The sequence below is a fragment of the Kryptolebias marmoratus genome, linkage group LG19 (assembly GCF_001649575.2).
Source record: "Kryptolebias marmoratus isolate JLee-2015 linkage group LG19, ASM164957v2, whole genome shotgun sequence".
In the NCBI taxonomy this organism is placed as follows: Eukaryota; Metazoa; Chordata; class Actinopteri; order Cyprinodontiformes; family Rivulidae; genus Kryptolebias; species Kryptolebias marmoratus.
This window is the reverse complement of record NC_051448.1, coordinates 5,905,378-5,920,554: the sequence shown is the minus strand read 5'-3', so window position 1 is coordinate 5,920,554 and position 15,177 is coordinate 5,905,378. Positions and strand designations below refer to the sequence as shown.

The 15,177-nt window shown below is 37.1% G+C and overlaps 1 protein-coding gene across 2 annotated transcripts in view; it reads left to right on the top strand.

Annotated features, from left to right (window-relative positions):
* LOC108233450 (disks large-associated protein 2) overlaps positions 1 to 15,177 on the top strand; it is a 114,155-nt gene that overhangs the window by 88,365 nt on the left and 10,613 nt on the right. For both annotated transcript variants that reach the window (XM_017411928.3, XM_037981659.1), the window contains 6 exons: positions 4,243 to 4,299; positions 8,884 to 9,242; positions 9,594 to 9,679; positions 9,752 to 10,158; positions 10,402 to 10,493; positions 13,480 to 13,632. In XM_017411928.3, coding sequence (XP_017267417.1) covers positions 4,243 to 4,299; positions 8,884 to 9,242; positions 9,594 to 9,679; positions 9,752 to 10,158; positions 10,402 to 10,493; positions 13,480 to 13,632 — 1,154 coding nt within the window. The remainder of the gene's footprint in view (positions 1 to 4,242; positions 4,300 to 8,883; positions 9,243 to 9,593; positions 9,680 to 9,751; positions 10,159 to 10,401; positions 10,494 to 13,479; positions 13,633 to 15,177) is intronic.

The following is a 15,177-nucleotide window of genomic DNA, read 5'->3' as shown; positions in this document are numbered from 1 at the left end:
GACCCTCATATTGAGGTACATACAAAACTGTCACTTAGGCGTAGCGTTACACCCCTGACTGCTACCCGTTTTTGTTTTCTGCCAAAACCATCCTCTGTATTGTTAAAGGTTTTGTGCACCAAGGACGTTTGTTCTGAAGCAAAGTTTTTATGTGCTTTCATGAAATTGGAAATTAACTGTTAATACACCAAAAATATGTTCCTATTACTTTGTAAATTATATATCTAACATTCAGGAAAGCATTTTAGTAGCAGTTCAGTTTTTTACTTCTCTGTTTTTGTGTGTTATTTTACACTCCTCAATTTATTGTGGAGTTATTACTTCCTCACAAGGATAAGGGCAGTAAAAGTTGTTCAAACCATAGTTTTAGACCATTGATTTGTCTTGGTTTGTTGTGATACTCTTACATAAAGGTTAACCCACCTTGCATCCATGGGGGCATCACCACTGTATGTATATATGTATGTGGCTAAAAACAACATGCTTGTTTAATCATTAAGAAGAAGAGACCTTTAGACAACAATTTATTTAAAATTTGAAATCCAGCAGCCTCTAGAAACAATACTCACCCTGAAGTCCTAACTGTTCCATTCATTCATGCATTATTTCATCCATCCATCCATCATTCATTCATTCATTACTTCATCCACCTTCACAAGACTGCGACAAGGGAATATGTTCCCTTTAAACACTGTTCTTATAAATATAGAGATCTTTTAGTTTAAGAAGTTATTTTTACTGTCAGTGGCAGAACACTCTCTAAAAATATAATAAATTCTTTAACTTGGTTAACAATTGTAAAGAGACAAACATGACAGGATATAAAATGAGCATCCCTTGGTTCCAGACAAACTTATTTCACCAAATAAAAGAAAAATAATGAACATGGATGAAAGTCAGTGGTTCAACAATCTGAGAAAAAAAAAAGTCAAGTGGTGTTAAATGTGTTCTAAAAAATATATACTTTGATTTGGTTGGTACTAGAGTAAATGCATGTCTAAATTTTTATAAAAATAATGAAAAAATAACTAACTTGTTTCATTAATGCTGCAAATGTTTACATTCCAGCAATAAATGTGACATTGAGTTGTGTAACTGTAGAAGCCTTAAGAAACAGAACTTTAATTGGATATTTGTGCAAAATGGTTAAAACTTCCTGCTTTGTTTTGACATCTCTTTTGGCAGCAGCGCCTCTGTTGCTTACTGCTGTTAGTTTTTCACCTGTGAGGTGAATCCTTTTAAATTCAGGCAACATATCAGAGACAGGGTGCTAACCTGCTTGCCAGCAATTCAAATTAAAAATTATACAAACTGAAAGACATTTCAGCATAATTAAAACCAACAAAAAAAATTGTAAACAGTAACTTTTAATGGTTTTAAAGTTAATATACTTATGTGGTTTGCTTAGGTTTTTGCAACCCATGTAAAAACGTTTCTGTGAATAGATACAGGGGTTCAAAAAGGGAAAAACATTCAAGAAGTAAATGTTTTTTTTTTGTTTTATGCTTTTTAAATAACATTAAAGAAGTTAAGACTCCTAAACTTTTTTCTGTTAAGTAATATGCTTTTGATGAGACTGTTGCTTTTTCCTAACAAAGATATTGAAAATGGTTAAAGGGAATAAATCCAGAAAGGAAAATATCACAAAACAATGAGCAGTCTTAGCTGTCTTTATCTGGTGAGTCAGACAGATTATTAAACTACAGCACTAACAAACTAACTTCAATATGTTACAATAAGTTATGATATATAATACGACGCAATCTGACATATGATATATGATGTACAATACAATATGATGCAATATATTTTATTGTCTGCTTTTGGAAACGTGTTTAGACCAAGTACTTTTACCACTGATAGCTTCGAGATTCATAAAAAATTAACATTTAGAGCAAGTTAACACTTCAGTATATTGCACTGCATCATTGCCTTTTAAAAAGATATATATATATATATATATATATATATATATATATATATATATATATATATATATATATATATATATATATATATGTATGTAAAGGTGCAAGTACTGCACTACTCCTACTACAGTACCATAACGTAGCATAATACTGGACAGCCCATTCAGCCTATGACCCAATATTTAAAGTGTTGCTGGTAGTGGGGACTGAATGAATAATCTGCAGCTTTAAAGAAAGTTTTTTTGACAGTTCAGGTCTCTTAAGATAACCAGGTTTTAGAACAAAAATTCTTTGTATAATATTTTTAAGAAGAAGAATGATTACAAGTCTGTTTTGAGAAGTTTTGTGTTGTTTGTCTCGAGCAGTGCAGATATTTTTTTTACCACATCCATGTTGTTCCATTTTCAGCCCCCATGCTCATGTAAGAAACTCATCAATCACTGCACTCATGACCCCACACCACACTCTGACTTGCGTAGCCCGGGCAGCGACCCACCAGCCTCTTTGCCGGTCTGAGTCGGCAAGAACAGCCTCTCGCCCAAATGGAGGGAATGTTGGACGGAGTGGAGACACTGTCAGAACGTTTTTCGCCATTTTCTTTCTGAAAAATTAAAGCCTTGAAAGCAAAAGGAGCAGGTTTGAGAAGTCTCGCTGAAACCTCAGGAAAGTAAAGGTCTGTCACATTCTCGAACAAAATTTAAATGGAACGATACCAGGTTGGACTTTACATGAAGTCTGTACATGTTTTTAAGTATTTTAATCATGTTATATAATTAATTTGGAATCTCTACATTTGTCCAAAAATAAAAAAATAAAAATCTGACATTAGATAACTTCCTCCATATCCAGCTGTGTTTTGGATTTCATGTAAAGTATGACTTGAGGCCCTGGAGCCAATGAGTAATACAAAAGCTGTGATTTATTGTAATTCCTGTTCAGTAGATAATTTGGAAAATGGGATCATGAAAAGTGAAACTTCAAAAAGCTCCAAAAGCTTCAAAATGCTCTCGTGCAGCTCGCCAACCTTTGAAGAAAACTGCATCAGAAGCAGGGTTGAAAGTAAAACCAGAGAACAGAGACAGACGGTCTTACTTTCCACTTTAAAAGTGTGTTTTTTGTCTTCCACCACATTATGTCTGACCCTCTTGTCTCGCTGTCCAAACCTCATTTTATTAATTCTATAAAAATGTCACATGATTGACTTAGTTCTTCTTTTACGGCTTCTATTTTGTTGACATTTGCTTACAGCTATTGAATAGTTTCTTAGTTTAAATCAGTACTTTTTATTGAAAGTTCTTGTATTTTGCCTCTCAGTTAAAGCTGCAATGTATTAACAAAAGAAGCTTCTACATATTTTACTGAACAGAATGAATAGATCAAAAGGTTGACTCAAAAAATCCATCTGATATTTTAATTTGGTTTTATTAATAATGAATTTTTTAAATTGACTCAGTTTGTCAGTAATTTCAGCTCTCTTTCTTATACGTCTGTGTAATATGAATATGTAGAGCAGAATGTTTGCATATTTAGATGATGCATGTTGTCTTATGCTATGTTTTACTGATTTAGTTGACTGAAGTTTGCACTGGTTATTAAATTGTGAGAAATGATTGACATAATAAGGCAATGCAGATGGCAACATTCCTAACAACCAATTGGTTTTGAAGGCCTTTGACTTGCTGTTACCAAAAGAATTACATTATTTTTTTTTTTAAATATCCTCTTCAACTTGATCTTTCTGGCTTTGTTTTTTATTCCTGCATTGGCAATCAAATCAAAACAAAAATATACAAAGTATAGACAAATATTTAAATGCTACTTACAAAAATACATATTGATTTTTTACATACATATTGTTTTATGCACCCCAGGAATGTTGTCCTCAGGCATTGCCTTTCTGGTCACATGTTCCATTAAAATGCCTGAATTTAGAGAGAGAAACACAGTCTGCTGGTCAGTTCACCAAAATCTTAAGTTTCCATCTTTTATTTTTCCTCCTGGTGAAACATTAAGAACCAGATTTGCTGTTTTTTTTAAGTTCCTTTCAATTCTACTGAACATTTTTTGTTAGAAAAGAAAATGATTAAATATTTTCCCAACTCTTTAAACCAAAACACATCTGAGTTTCTTTCTCTTCTTGATAATTATTTAATTGCAAAAGAACAAACAAAGAAAAGTCCTGTACATAATTTCTTTGGCATTTGCTGTTCGTATAGCGTGCATATAACTGATTTACGTGCATGTTTCTTTTGTTTGTTGTTATATTTAACTCGTGCATCTGTTCTTTTTAACTGATGTCGTTTGCTTCTTGCAGGGATTCAGTTTCGTCTCCCTACTTCATGCAGTGTGGACCGCGCTCAGCCTCCTCCAGGTAGCAGTGCTAGATGCATTTTTGCCCTTTTGAAATTAGTACGTTCGATCAACTTTTCATTTATAAGTGAACAAATAAACTCAAGTACAGTATATATACAGTATATTGGACTTGTTCTGTAACAGAAGTCTAAGTTGATAAGAAACAAACCAAGGAGAGTGACACTTGGCTGGATGACATGTAGAGAAAGAGAGTTGAAGACCTGTATGGTGTAGAGAAATAGGTTAATTATTGAAAAAAATATATGTAGAGTCAGGCTTTGGTTGTTGACTTTTGGAATTATCAGACCAACCATGTTTCCTGTAAATGGTGGATGTATCATAAATCTTCAGGCATTTCAAAATAAACAAGTAGCTGAAGCGCCTATTTTTTACTTTTATAAGGTATCAACTATTATGCTTTGGTTCTTTTATAAGCTAGCAGAAAAGCAACACTAATTAACTGCGTGACATTTTGGTTCATTTAGTCCCGGCTGCTCCCACAGTGTGTGGATCTGTTTACTGAACGGCTCAGTGCAGCAGTGCTCATCCAGACAATCCAATGCAAACACAGGCAGAAACATTTGACTAAACAAAGGACACTAAACTTCCCTTGTCCATAATATTATCCAGTGTTAACTGAAACTGTTCTATTTCAAAGTCAGCTCTGCTGTAGCTGCTTCTCCACCTGTGATTTATGTCGTTGAGGGCTTTCAGCTGAGGTGGAACAAAGCAAGGGGAAAAAAAATCAGACATCTTCCTTAAAATGTCACAGGTCCTGTGACTGTATGGCAGCAGAGCTCAGCGAGGCTTCAGTGTTAGTACTGACATCAGATTTAGTTTTCTTTCACACCTTAAGGAAAAACGAAAGAGGTAAAACAACCAGAATCTGCTCCTCAGCACTTAGACACTTTTCAGCTCGAGCTCCGACATTCCACATTCTGTGCCAGATGCTTCTGTAGGAAATGATGCAACATCTGGAGAGGTGTTTTATATTCAGTTCAGTTAGCCTGTACACAATGACTCACCACTTTTGGTTGAGATTAGTTTCAGTAGATCTGCTGCAGCTCCAACAATCATCAAATCCCAGGATCATGTTTTTTTCTGCTTCCAGGAAATGTGTATTTATGCTGGACCAAAAATTGGTTGTATTTAGAACTACATCATTGTAATATATAATATTATGATGAAGAATGTTCCTTGCCAGTGCTCGATTAATAATAATAATGATTTATAAAAAATATATATAATAATCGTCAGGCTTTTAAAGCACATGTAAATCCTGAACTTTGTCCAGGTCTTGTTCTGACTGAGAAATGGAAAGACCTAAAGTTTAAAGGAGGACATCTAGTGACCATTCAGGGAAACTTCAGTGCTTTCATTTATTTAAGTAATTTCCCTTTACCCCATACTGAGAAGGGCAATTTAAGTCTCATGATGTCCCAATATTCCAATCACCGAATGAAATGTTTTCACCTAAACAACATTAACTAAATTAAATGATTTTATAATGAAGTCCAGAGCACTAATGTAAGGCAGCAAAATGTGTTTTCAAATGTCAATCCATTTAGACAAGCAGGAAGTTAATGAGTGATGAGGAACTGTGTGGTGCTGACTCAACAGGCATGTCTTTGTTAACCTGCTGTGGGAGTACAGTCGCGTTCATTACTTCAGCAGAAAATTGTTCGGTGGTCCGTTAACCAGATGTTGCAAAATCCCACTGAAGAGACAATGTCAGAGACCCCTTTTTGACTTTTCCTTTTGGACTAAATGAATTGGTTTGAAACGATGTGATCCCCTGACTCATTATCTGCAGCTAGTCTTTGCTGTGTGTATTTATATGAATGTTTCTTTGGGGAGGACATTCATTTTTAGCTACATTACCAACCAGAATTCAAGTTTCATAGTTAAATTACAACATCTTATTGTTTAATGGGCTGTCCATAACATAAAAAGAAGGCACTGCGTTTTGACATGAAATAGTTTTTTTTTCTTTTTTTCAAAGGTATAGCAGAAACTTGAATTAAATGTCGAAATAAGTATCAAAAAGAAGACCTAAATGCTACATTCAGAAGTCACTAATTGATTGAATCTGGACAAGTGAGGGTCTCTATAAAAGATCCGACCACAAACAATTATGGGATAAAATAATCTGTTCTTTTTTTAAGGATGCTCCACTTTTTCTTATGCTAAAGGAAATGATAAAAGAAGCATTGATGCAAATTTGGTTAACATTTTACAGAACTTGACTATCCTTTATCATGTCTGCTACATAAATTTATAGTTTTTAAGTGAAGACTGAAGGTTTTTATTCACTTATGTTGCTTTCTGCTCTCCAAGCACCTGGTTTTAGTTTACTAAATGCCAAACCTGTCTTTGTTTACTCATTACTTCCTTAATGCAGATTTAGTTGCAGGTCTTCAGTTGTATCTTTTGACACCGATTTTTGCTTGTTCTGTTCTTTTTTTGTCTAGACTAGATTTTGGCTTATTTTCCTCAGCTTGTGCAGTGCCTTATAACAATAATAATAATAATAAATGAGCCTAATTTACATTTACATCCTCATCACCATCATTTCATTGAATTGTGACAATTTACTAGAAATTAAATACAAAGAAGTTTCTAAAACTAGACCACTGTTACGGAGCTTTGGTCAGCGTTTTATCATTAAAAATAGACAGGTGGAACAGATAAGATGGACAAATCTGTAAATCAGACATTTGTTGTATTCCATTTTGTGCTGCTGGCACCAAGCAGTGTGTAACGTTTTCAATTTAGAAACTAAGTCAAGCAGGTTCCGTGTGTAATAATAGAAAGTGTGGAGTTAGATACTGTACTCTGTGAGTCATTGTGATCTTTATTTTCCGGTGGCCACCTGCTGTGTTCTACCAAACTCCACCACTTTGTGTTGGGAGGAAATCAAGTCTGGGACTGAATTGAATTTTAAACTGTTCTCTCCTTTTGCCCTAATATACCTGATTACCTGTACGTACAGCAGTGCTCTTCAGTTAAAATTCAACAAGGTCCACCTAAAGAAGGATTTTTTTTTTCTAGCCACGGTCTATTATATAGTATGCTGTACTACAGAAAGAAGCAAAGGAAACCCTGAGCCAGATGTAGGAATTACTGTAAATGCTAAAAAAGAATCTGCACCACCTAAAATGCATTATTGTGAACTGTAAAATAAGCTATGCTACCTAAAATGAATTACTGTAAATAGCAGAAAATTTGTCACTTAAAATAAATTCCCAATAATGGTAGAAAACCCGTTCTGCCTAAAATGAGTTACTGTAATCACAGGAAATTGTGTTCTTCTATAATACTTGGGGACCCCTAATGTAGCGAATGTGTGTTTACTGTTACCAGTACAAGCATTTGAACAGTCAGAGACTGCCAATATTCCTCTATTAGGTAATGTAATCACCCTGCTGAATATTAGATAACGTGCGTTTATGTAAATTGCCGGATGTGTTAATGAATGAGAGACTTCACAAGTGGGTGAGTAGAGGAAATAATCAGAACGACTGAATGATTGATTTCTCAGTGGGAGCTACTATAGATCTGTGTCGACTGGGTTTAGGACGATTTCAGCTGTGGTTTACATTCTTCCTCTTAGGTTATTTTTCTTACAAAGAAATCACTTTTTATTGAGCTCAAAAAAATGCAACTAAGACATATTTCTTAAGTTTTTATGATCACGAGAAGTAAATTTACAAATCAAGATTGTGGATCTTTAGCATTTTGGTTTTTTTTTGCTAAATCATTAGTTTAAATTGTTCTTTCAAATATTAATAGCTTTTGGAATAATGTGAACTATTTAAATTTGCACTATGCAGGTTTCTGTCGTTTTGTTCATACTTACTCCCTCAGTCGTCCCATTTCACTGCAGACATTTAAGACGCCATGGCAGGAAACGCAGAGGTAAATTAATGATGGTTTGATTCCAGGAGGTTTTAATGTTCATCTCGTTACTGGCATCACTTCCTGCGTCAACAAGGAGGAACTGAGCCATCATTAATGCAGCAATTGCACCTGTGCTTTTCTATTTGAAACAAGTCAGAACCTCAACTGAAGAGGTTTGGTAACATTTCAGTGGCAAAGAGTAATAAATACAATAAAAATAAAATAATTCGATGGAATGGTTTTTCTAGAATGATGTAGAGTAACAGTGTTTCTGATCACGGTTTTAGAAATATTTACTGTAGATGCTGAATAGCTAGATGATTTTAGTTCTTTTGCAAAGTGAGTTAAACTTGAATGTTACCAGTTCTGCTGTAAGATCGATCTAGATGAATTATCATCAATTTTTTCATTTGCATTAAAAGAAAAATCTTTTCCATAATCTTTCATTGCACCGACTTGGAAAAAAAAGGCTGCTGTTTTGTTCCACCTTACTGACATTCACCTCGCTTTAATGGCTAACCTGCCGTGGTGCTCGGTCTCTCATCATGCAGTGAGGCTCCTCCATCACGCTGGGTGATGTTGGTGAACCGCAACAGTTGCCTATTTCAGCTTCTGCCACATTATTCATCATCATTTTTTTTTTTTTATTCCCTCCCCTTGTTTTGCCTCGTCCTCTTCCTCTCATCCTGCTTCTGCTATCCAGCGGTATCATATCCTCCCAGTTACAAGAAGACCCCACCTCCTGTGCCCCCGAGAGCCACCACCAAGCCTCTTATCTCTGTGACAGCCCAGAGCAGCACAGAGTCCACCCAGGATGCCTACCATGAGGGGAGGCATCTGCGGGGGGGCCTGTGGACAACGGATAGCCTCGGACGGCCCATCTACAGCTCCATGGACAGTCTGGACAGCACCAAGGCTGTTACCATGGCCATGGAGTCAGCTGCAGGCAAGAGGCACGCGTCTTTAGGCAGTCACACCTCGGTCCAGACGTGTGACAAAGCGGTGCTGGTGTCCAAGGCTGAGGAGTACCTCAAAACCCCCCGCTCCTCTATCGGCATACAGGTAACAGTGTTTTTCATTGAAGGTTAAATTACTGACATACAGACATGATTTAATATGTGAGAGCAGTTCAGTTAAAAAACACACACACAACTTAAGGACTAATTGTCACAATTCTTGTTATTTTCAGGTACACACATTTAAAAATGCTAAAATGAAAGTTAAGCTAAATTTGTGCAAATTTGTAATTGGTAGTATATATGAAAAGTCTCATGTTCCTTAAGTCTTTAGATTTAGCTTCCAATTTGCAAATTTTGTGTGTTGAAAAAATATAAATGTGTGAATATTTCTCTGCATGTGTACATTTAGATTAAAAGTGATCATAGTTTGTGTGCTGTTGTTGGTATTTTTCAGGTGGAAACTGTGACAGACTCTGAGGCTGAAAGTAAAGGCCTTCCTCAGTTTCATTCCATAGGAATCCAAGTGGAGGATAAAAAACGGTACGTGGTGCCGATGAAAGTATTCCAACAGATGTACTTCATGTCTGAAGTTGGTCCCTTTCTGTTTGTTAGACATGGGAGGTTCAAGCGCTCCAACAGTGTGACCACTGCAGTGCAGGCAGACATGGAGCTGGAGGGCTTTCCCTCCATGGAGGACAAAAGTTTGCAGTTCGGTGGTGCCTTCGGGCGCCACTCTGAGCCCAGCACGCCGACGCAGTATGGAGCCATCCGGACGGTACGCACACAGGGCCTGTTCAGCTACAGGGAGGACTACCGGCCTTCGAGTGGGCCTCCCAGCCCACAGCCTGAATCCTGGCTGGTTGAACCCAGCCTGGAGAGCACCGACACAGGCCGAGTGTCCCCCATCCGGAGGGACGGCGGCTGGTTCATGCAGCTTCTTCACAATGAAACAAAGCGGCTGGAGGGATGGTGCAAAGAGATGGAACGGGAAGCGGAAGAGCATGACCTGTCAGAGGAGAGTGAGTATCCTGAGGGAAGCGTGGCTTTCTGCTGCCTGACATCAACGCTCTCATGACTCTGGTCTCACTTCATATCACTTCTTCTTTTTGATGCTGACTATAAAGATACTAAGTCGTAACAGATAACCTATTAACAGACTGGATTGTTCTGAATGAATGAAAGACAACATGTAGAGTTTTACTGAGCTGTCAGTAATTAAACCAGAATATGTGTGTGTGTGTGTGTGTGTGTGTGTGCTTCAGTCCTAGGAAAGATCCGGAGTGCAGTTGGAAGTGCTCAGCTATTAATGTCTCAAAAGTTTCAACAGTTTTACTGGCTGTGCCAACAGAATCTGGTGAGTAATGAATGTTTCAAACAACATTTCTATCTGAATACTGTTAAAGTAATAGTCTAATCATTATAAAGTGAAAGTACCACTGATAACTGATTATTATTAGTTTTTACCTCTTCATGCTCTTCATGAATGAATGAATGAATGTCTAGACTCAGCTAATGCTACCCAAATGAGTGCCAATTTTTGTATGTTTTTTTTCAATTGTTTTTCAGGTTTATAAAATGACTCTTTTTCTAAAAAAAAAAAAAAAAAACTTTATACAAGTATGAAAAAACGCTACGTTAGCTAATATTAGATGTCTAGACTTTTGCATGTCAGCGTTTGTTTACCTCGTCGCTGGTTTCTCAGCCGAACAACATGTTACTGCGTCAGTGTGCTGAGCATAGATGGATCTTATAAATGAGGCTGTGAACATTTCATTGAACCTTTGTACTGATGAGACACACTGATCAGGTGAGCTGATACTTTCGCAGCCTCAGCACCATCAGCACAGTGTTGCCAACTTAGCGACTTTGTCACTATAATTAGCAACTATTCAGACCCCTCTAGGAACAAATCTAGTGACTTTTTCAGGTGTTTCTTGTGACTCTGATGTGGAACCTTACTCTACACAACAAGCAGCGTGTGGTTCCCCCTCACAGGCTGCAGTCAGAGCAGCAGATGTTCAGCCACACACACGCTGCAAATAAATTGTGCATGTTCAAAACTGCAGCTGTAAAATAAAAAACAGTTGTAGTTGTAAAATTTTCTTTGTCTTACATTTGCTAGTAACACGGACCTTGTTTGGTTGAGAAAACAGCACCAAACGAATGGCCAGCCCTCACTTGGCTAGCTATTATCCTAGCCTGTACGCCACTTTTTGCCTCTTTCTGCCTCTTTCTGCATCCTCTGTGCACTATGACTGACGTCACGACTGATAAATACTAACTACTGAGAAGTATTTGACAGAATATCACTTCAACAATGAGCAGACTATCCCTTTAATGAGTTATGTAGAAAACCACAGCTCACCAGTGGTAAACTTGTAGATTGTCTTCTCCTTCTCTGAGCTTCGAGTACTTGGCCTGACGCTGCACTTCCAAAAATAACCCACAGAGATCGATGGTGGAGCAGTCGCTCTGCTGGTATTGACCCCGCTGTTGACGAAAGGGGAATTCCAATAGGAAGCAGCACCTGTGTTGAGGCAATCCATTAATGCGCAGAGGCAGCAGGTTGAATGGGAAACTCAGAGTTTGAATAATGGACTGCCACACTGTCTCACTGTTTAGCCCTCATGTCACGTCTACAGGAAACTCTTTCCTTTTTTTCTAATGCTAGCTATTCACAGACTCAGCATATTTTACTATACGGTGGTGTTATAAGTGGGACGCTTCAAAGATAAAGTGAGGAAAGACTGAGGAAGAGTGGCTCAGAAACTTAATCACACTCTCTGATGCAAGGCTAATTAAAACAAAAACTCTAAAATGAAATGCAGAATCTCGTGGAGGTGAAGTCTGCTCTCTTACTGACTTGTGTTGTTTTTTTCTGTTTATGTTTATCTCGAGTGTGTTGCTTTCTTCTGAATGATCTTGGGTGCGTTCTCTCCTTCTCTCCCTACAGATAATAGGATGATGAATTAAGTTGAACATTGGTACTGACAAGCTTTAGATTGCCCTGAGCTTTCAGATTTGTCCGAAAGAAAGGAGTCGATTTCACCTGCTGGATGGAGGAGGAACTGCACTCTGTGGAGAAAAATAACAGTGTTCCTCTGAACTTTGATAGACAGTTTCTTGGTTTACATTCTGTTTGCTGGATGAGGCATTCAGGACATTGGGTTTATCTGACTGTGTGGTCCTACTTCTAGTTCCTCAGTTATTTGGGTTGGTATCATAAACGGCAAAGTACAGTAATGCAGTAAAAACAGGCACTGCAGGTTTAGCATTTAAAGTTTTACAGGTAACATTAAAGTTGAATGTAAAATGAAGGGGAAAAGGCATTCCTTGAAATGATGCATATCACCCGCCATCTCTTATACCAGAGATTTAAACTTAAGATTTTCTCATGCTGAGACGGGTCGGAGTCAGAGACGTTTTGGTCAAACCTTGTAAAAAGTGTTGTGCGATATTGCAAGAATACATGTGAGAATGTGTTGAGGACAAGTCTCAGCTACTACCACACTAAGGTTTAGCTGAATATCTGCAAAACTGAATAACTTGCAATGATTTTTGTGTTGGTTAATGTAGCTGTGGCAACCATCTTGAATTGACTCCAACACTTATTCAGTTGTAGATGTACATCCGATTCTTATTTTATGAGTTTTATTAAAATACAACCAGAGTTTCATGAGAAGTTTTGCTAAAGCTGCAGACAAATACACACACACACGTACACACACCCTGACAGGGACAAAAACATTATCGCCACTACCCCTTCAGGCATTAACAGATGCCACGTGCAGTGTGCTTATTTTGCATTATTAATAGTAATGATCACTGGTCAGTTTCCTTCCTGTGCGTTTGTATTCTAGTACATGTGGTCAACATAATAGCCTTTTATAATTGCTTGTTAGTTTAATTCTTAATGCTACAATTAAAAAAAAAGCCACAGAGGACATTACGGGCAAAAAACTTTGTTTTGTTATTTTTTTTATTAAATTTATTAAATAAACTCCAACTGGACTATTCCAGTACTCTGTTCTTTCAGTTACAAAATAGAAGTCCAGGTGGTTTTGTTTTGTAACCTTTTGTGGATTCACTATTTCTAAGGACATTTAGACCTAATGTTGGTGCTGCACTGCCCCCCAGTGGTTAAATGTAGAAGTGGCTGTGAGCCGCAAACATATAAAATTATTCAAACTCTTAAAAGTGTACTCTGCAGATGAAAATAGGAAACAGTTTCAGTCTTCACAATATTTGGACAAGTCACCTTTTCTTAGCTATTTGTTAACAGTTTACCGTGACAGACGTGAAGTTTGTTCCATCAGTTTGTAAATGGCCGCCTTTTCCAGGACCCCAGCGCCATGCCTAGACCCACATCTCAGGACCTGGCTGGATTCTGGGACCTTTTGCAGCTTACCATCGATGACGTCACTGCCAAGTTTGATGAGCTGCAGCAGATCAAGAGCAACCAGTGGCAGCTGTTGGAGAGCCCCGAGAAGAAGGTATAATTAGCCTCCAAACACTCTTAATAATTAGTCCTAATGGGCTCCAGATGAACTTGCTCAGCTTTTGGAGGAAACTGCTCTGATAATATAAGTGTTCTTTTTTAGGCTCGGGACCAGCAGGAGGTTACAGAGTCAAAACAAGAAAGCAGCATCTGTTTAGCAAAATCTGGCAGCATTCTTTATAAAAAGCTGCTCTTCCCATTAAAAAAATCAGCTCACTGAGTTCACAGAGTAAAATAATCATCTCTTTCACACGGAGTATGGGGTTCTGACAGAAAAGTTACAGAAGTTTTAAAGCCCTCAAGATGTTTTAGTCTAATCACCTTTTGGTAAATATTTTTTATGGAGAAAGCATGATTTTTTTTCTTAACATGCTAAATAATGAGCAAAAATAATGCATATATATCAAACAGCATTTACACACTATGTTACTATATTTGTTTGTAATTGATGTTATATTTTTATCATGTTGCACAAGAGATTTAAAGTCACTGTCTCACATACAAATTTCTTTTTAAGGATTTACTAACATTTTTCTTGTGTTAGCATCAGTGTAGCTCCAATATAAACACTAACTACATGATGTAACACAGTCCTATATTGAAATAAAATAAAATAAACAGGAATGACATTTTATGTTTGATAGGAAAAACAGCTGCTGCATCGATGAGAGATTTATAAATATAAATAGACAGTTGTTATTGAAGAACTCAAACACATGAGATGGGTGGATAAATATCAAAACTTAGACTTTAATTTAAAACCCAGTAAAATGTGGAAAGATAGTTACTGTAGGACAACCGATGTGGTGATTACTAATGGAACACAGGTGGTCTGTACAGGACTATAGAAGACCACGGGGCAATGCTGGAGCAATCAGTAAGAACACTGTTTATTTTTTCCTTTTAAAAAACAAGAAAAAATAAACATAACTGGGATACAGACATCATTGTAAGAAATAATGTAATATATTATAGTCAAAACCTGACTTGAAAATAATAAAGTTGTTTGAGAAATAGTTTAAATCTGATATAATGAAATACATTACAAGCTACTGACAGGTTAGCAGTCTTGTCTGATTTTCTAGCCATTTTGTATTTCAATAATTAGGATTGTAAAGTTGATATTACAATATGATTACAATAGTATTAGATGGCAAAGTGCAAACCTCCATTGTCAAAAAGAAATTGAGATGTTAAACAGCCTCCTGAATACAGCACATAATAAACCAGCAGAGTGCTGCAGTTGTTGTAAGAAGCACATTTAGATGGTGGTTGGGTGTTTTAAAAGTTGACAAGATTCTTCCGGGCTTTTAGATAATTATCTCCACGCTCCACTTCTGTCTGTGAGCTCTCATTTACTTCCAGCAGTTAACCGACACATTGCAAGCTCCATGGAGCTGAACTCTAGCAGTGCCACAGATGCTGCATGCCTGGCCTCGCCCCTTCAGAGTTTAACGCCAGCTTTCAGACAGAGAAACATACCCTGCACTCGGGAATTCTTCTCTACTTCCCCACGAAAATACTCTTTGGACTAATTTGC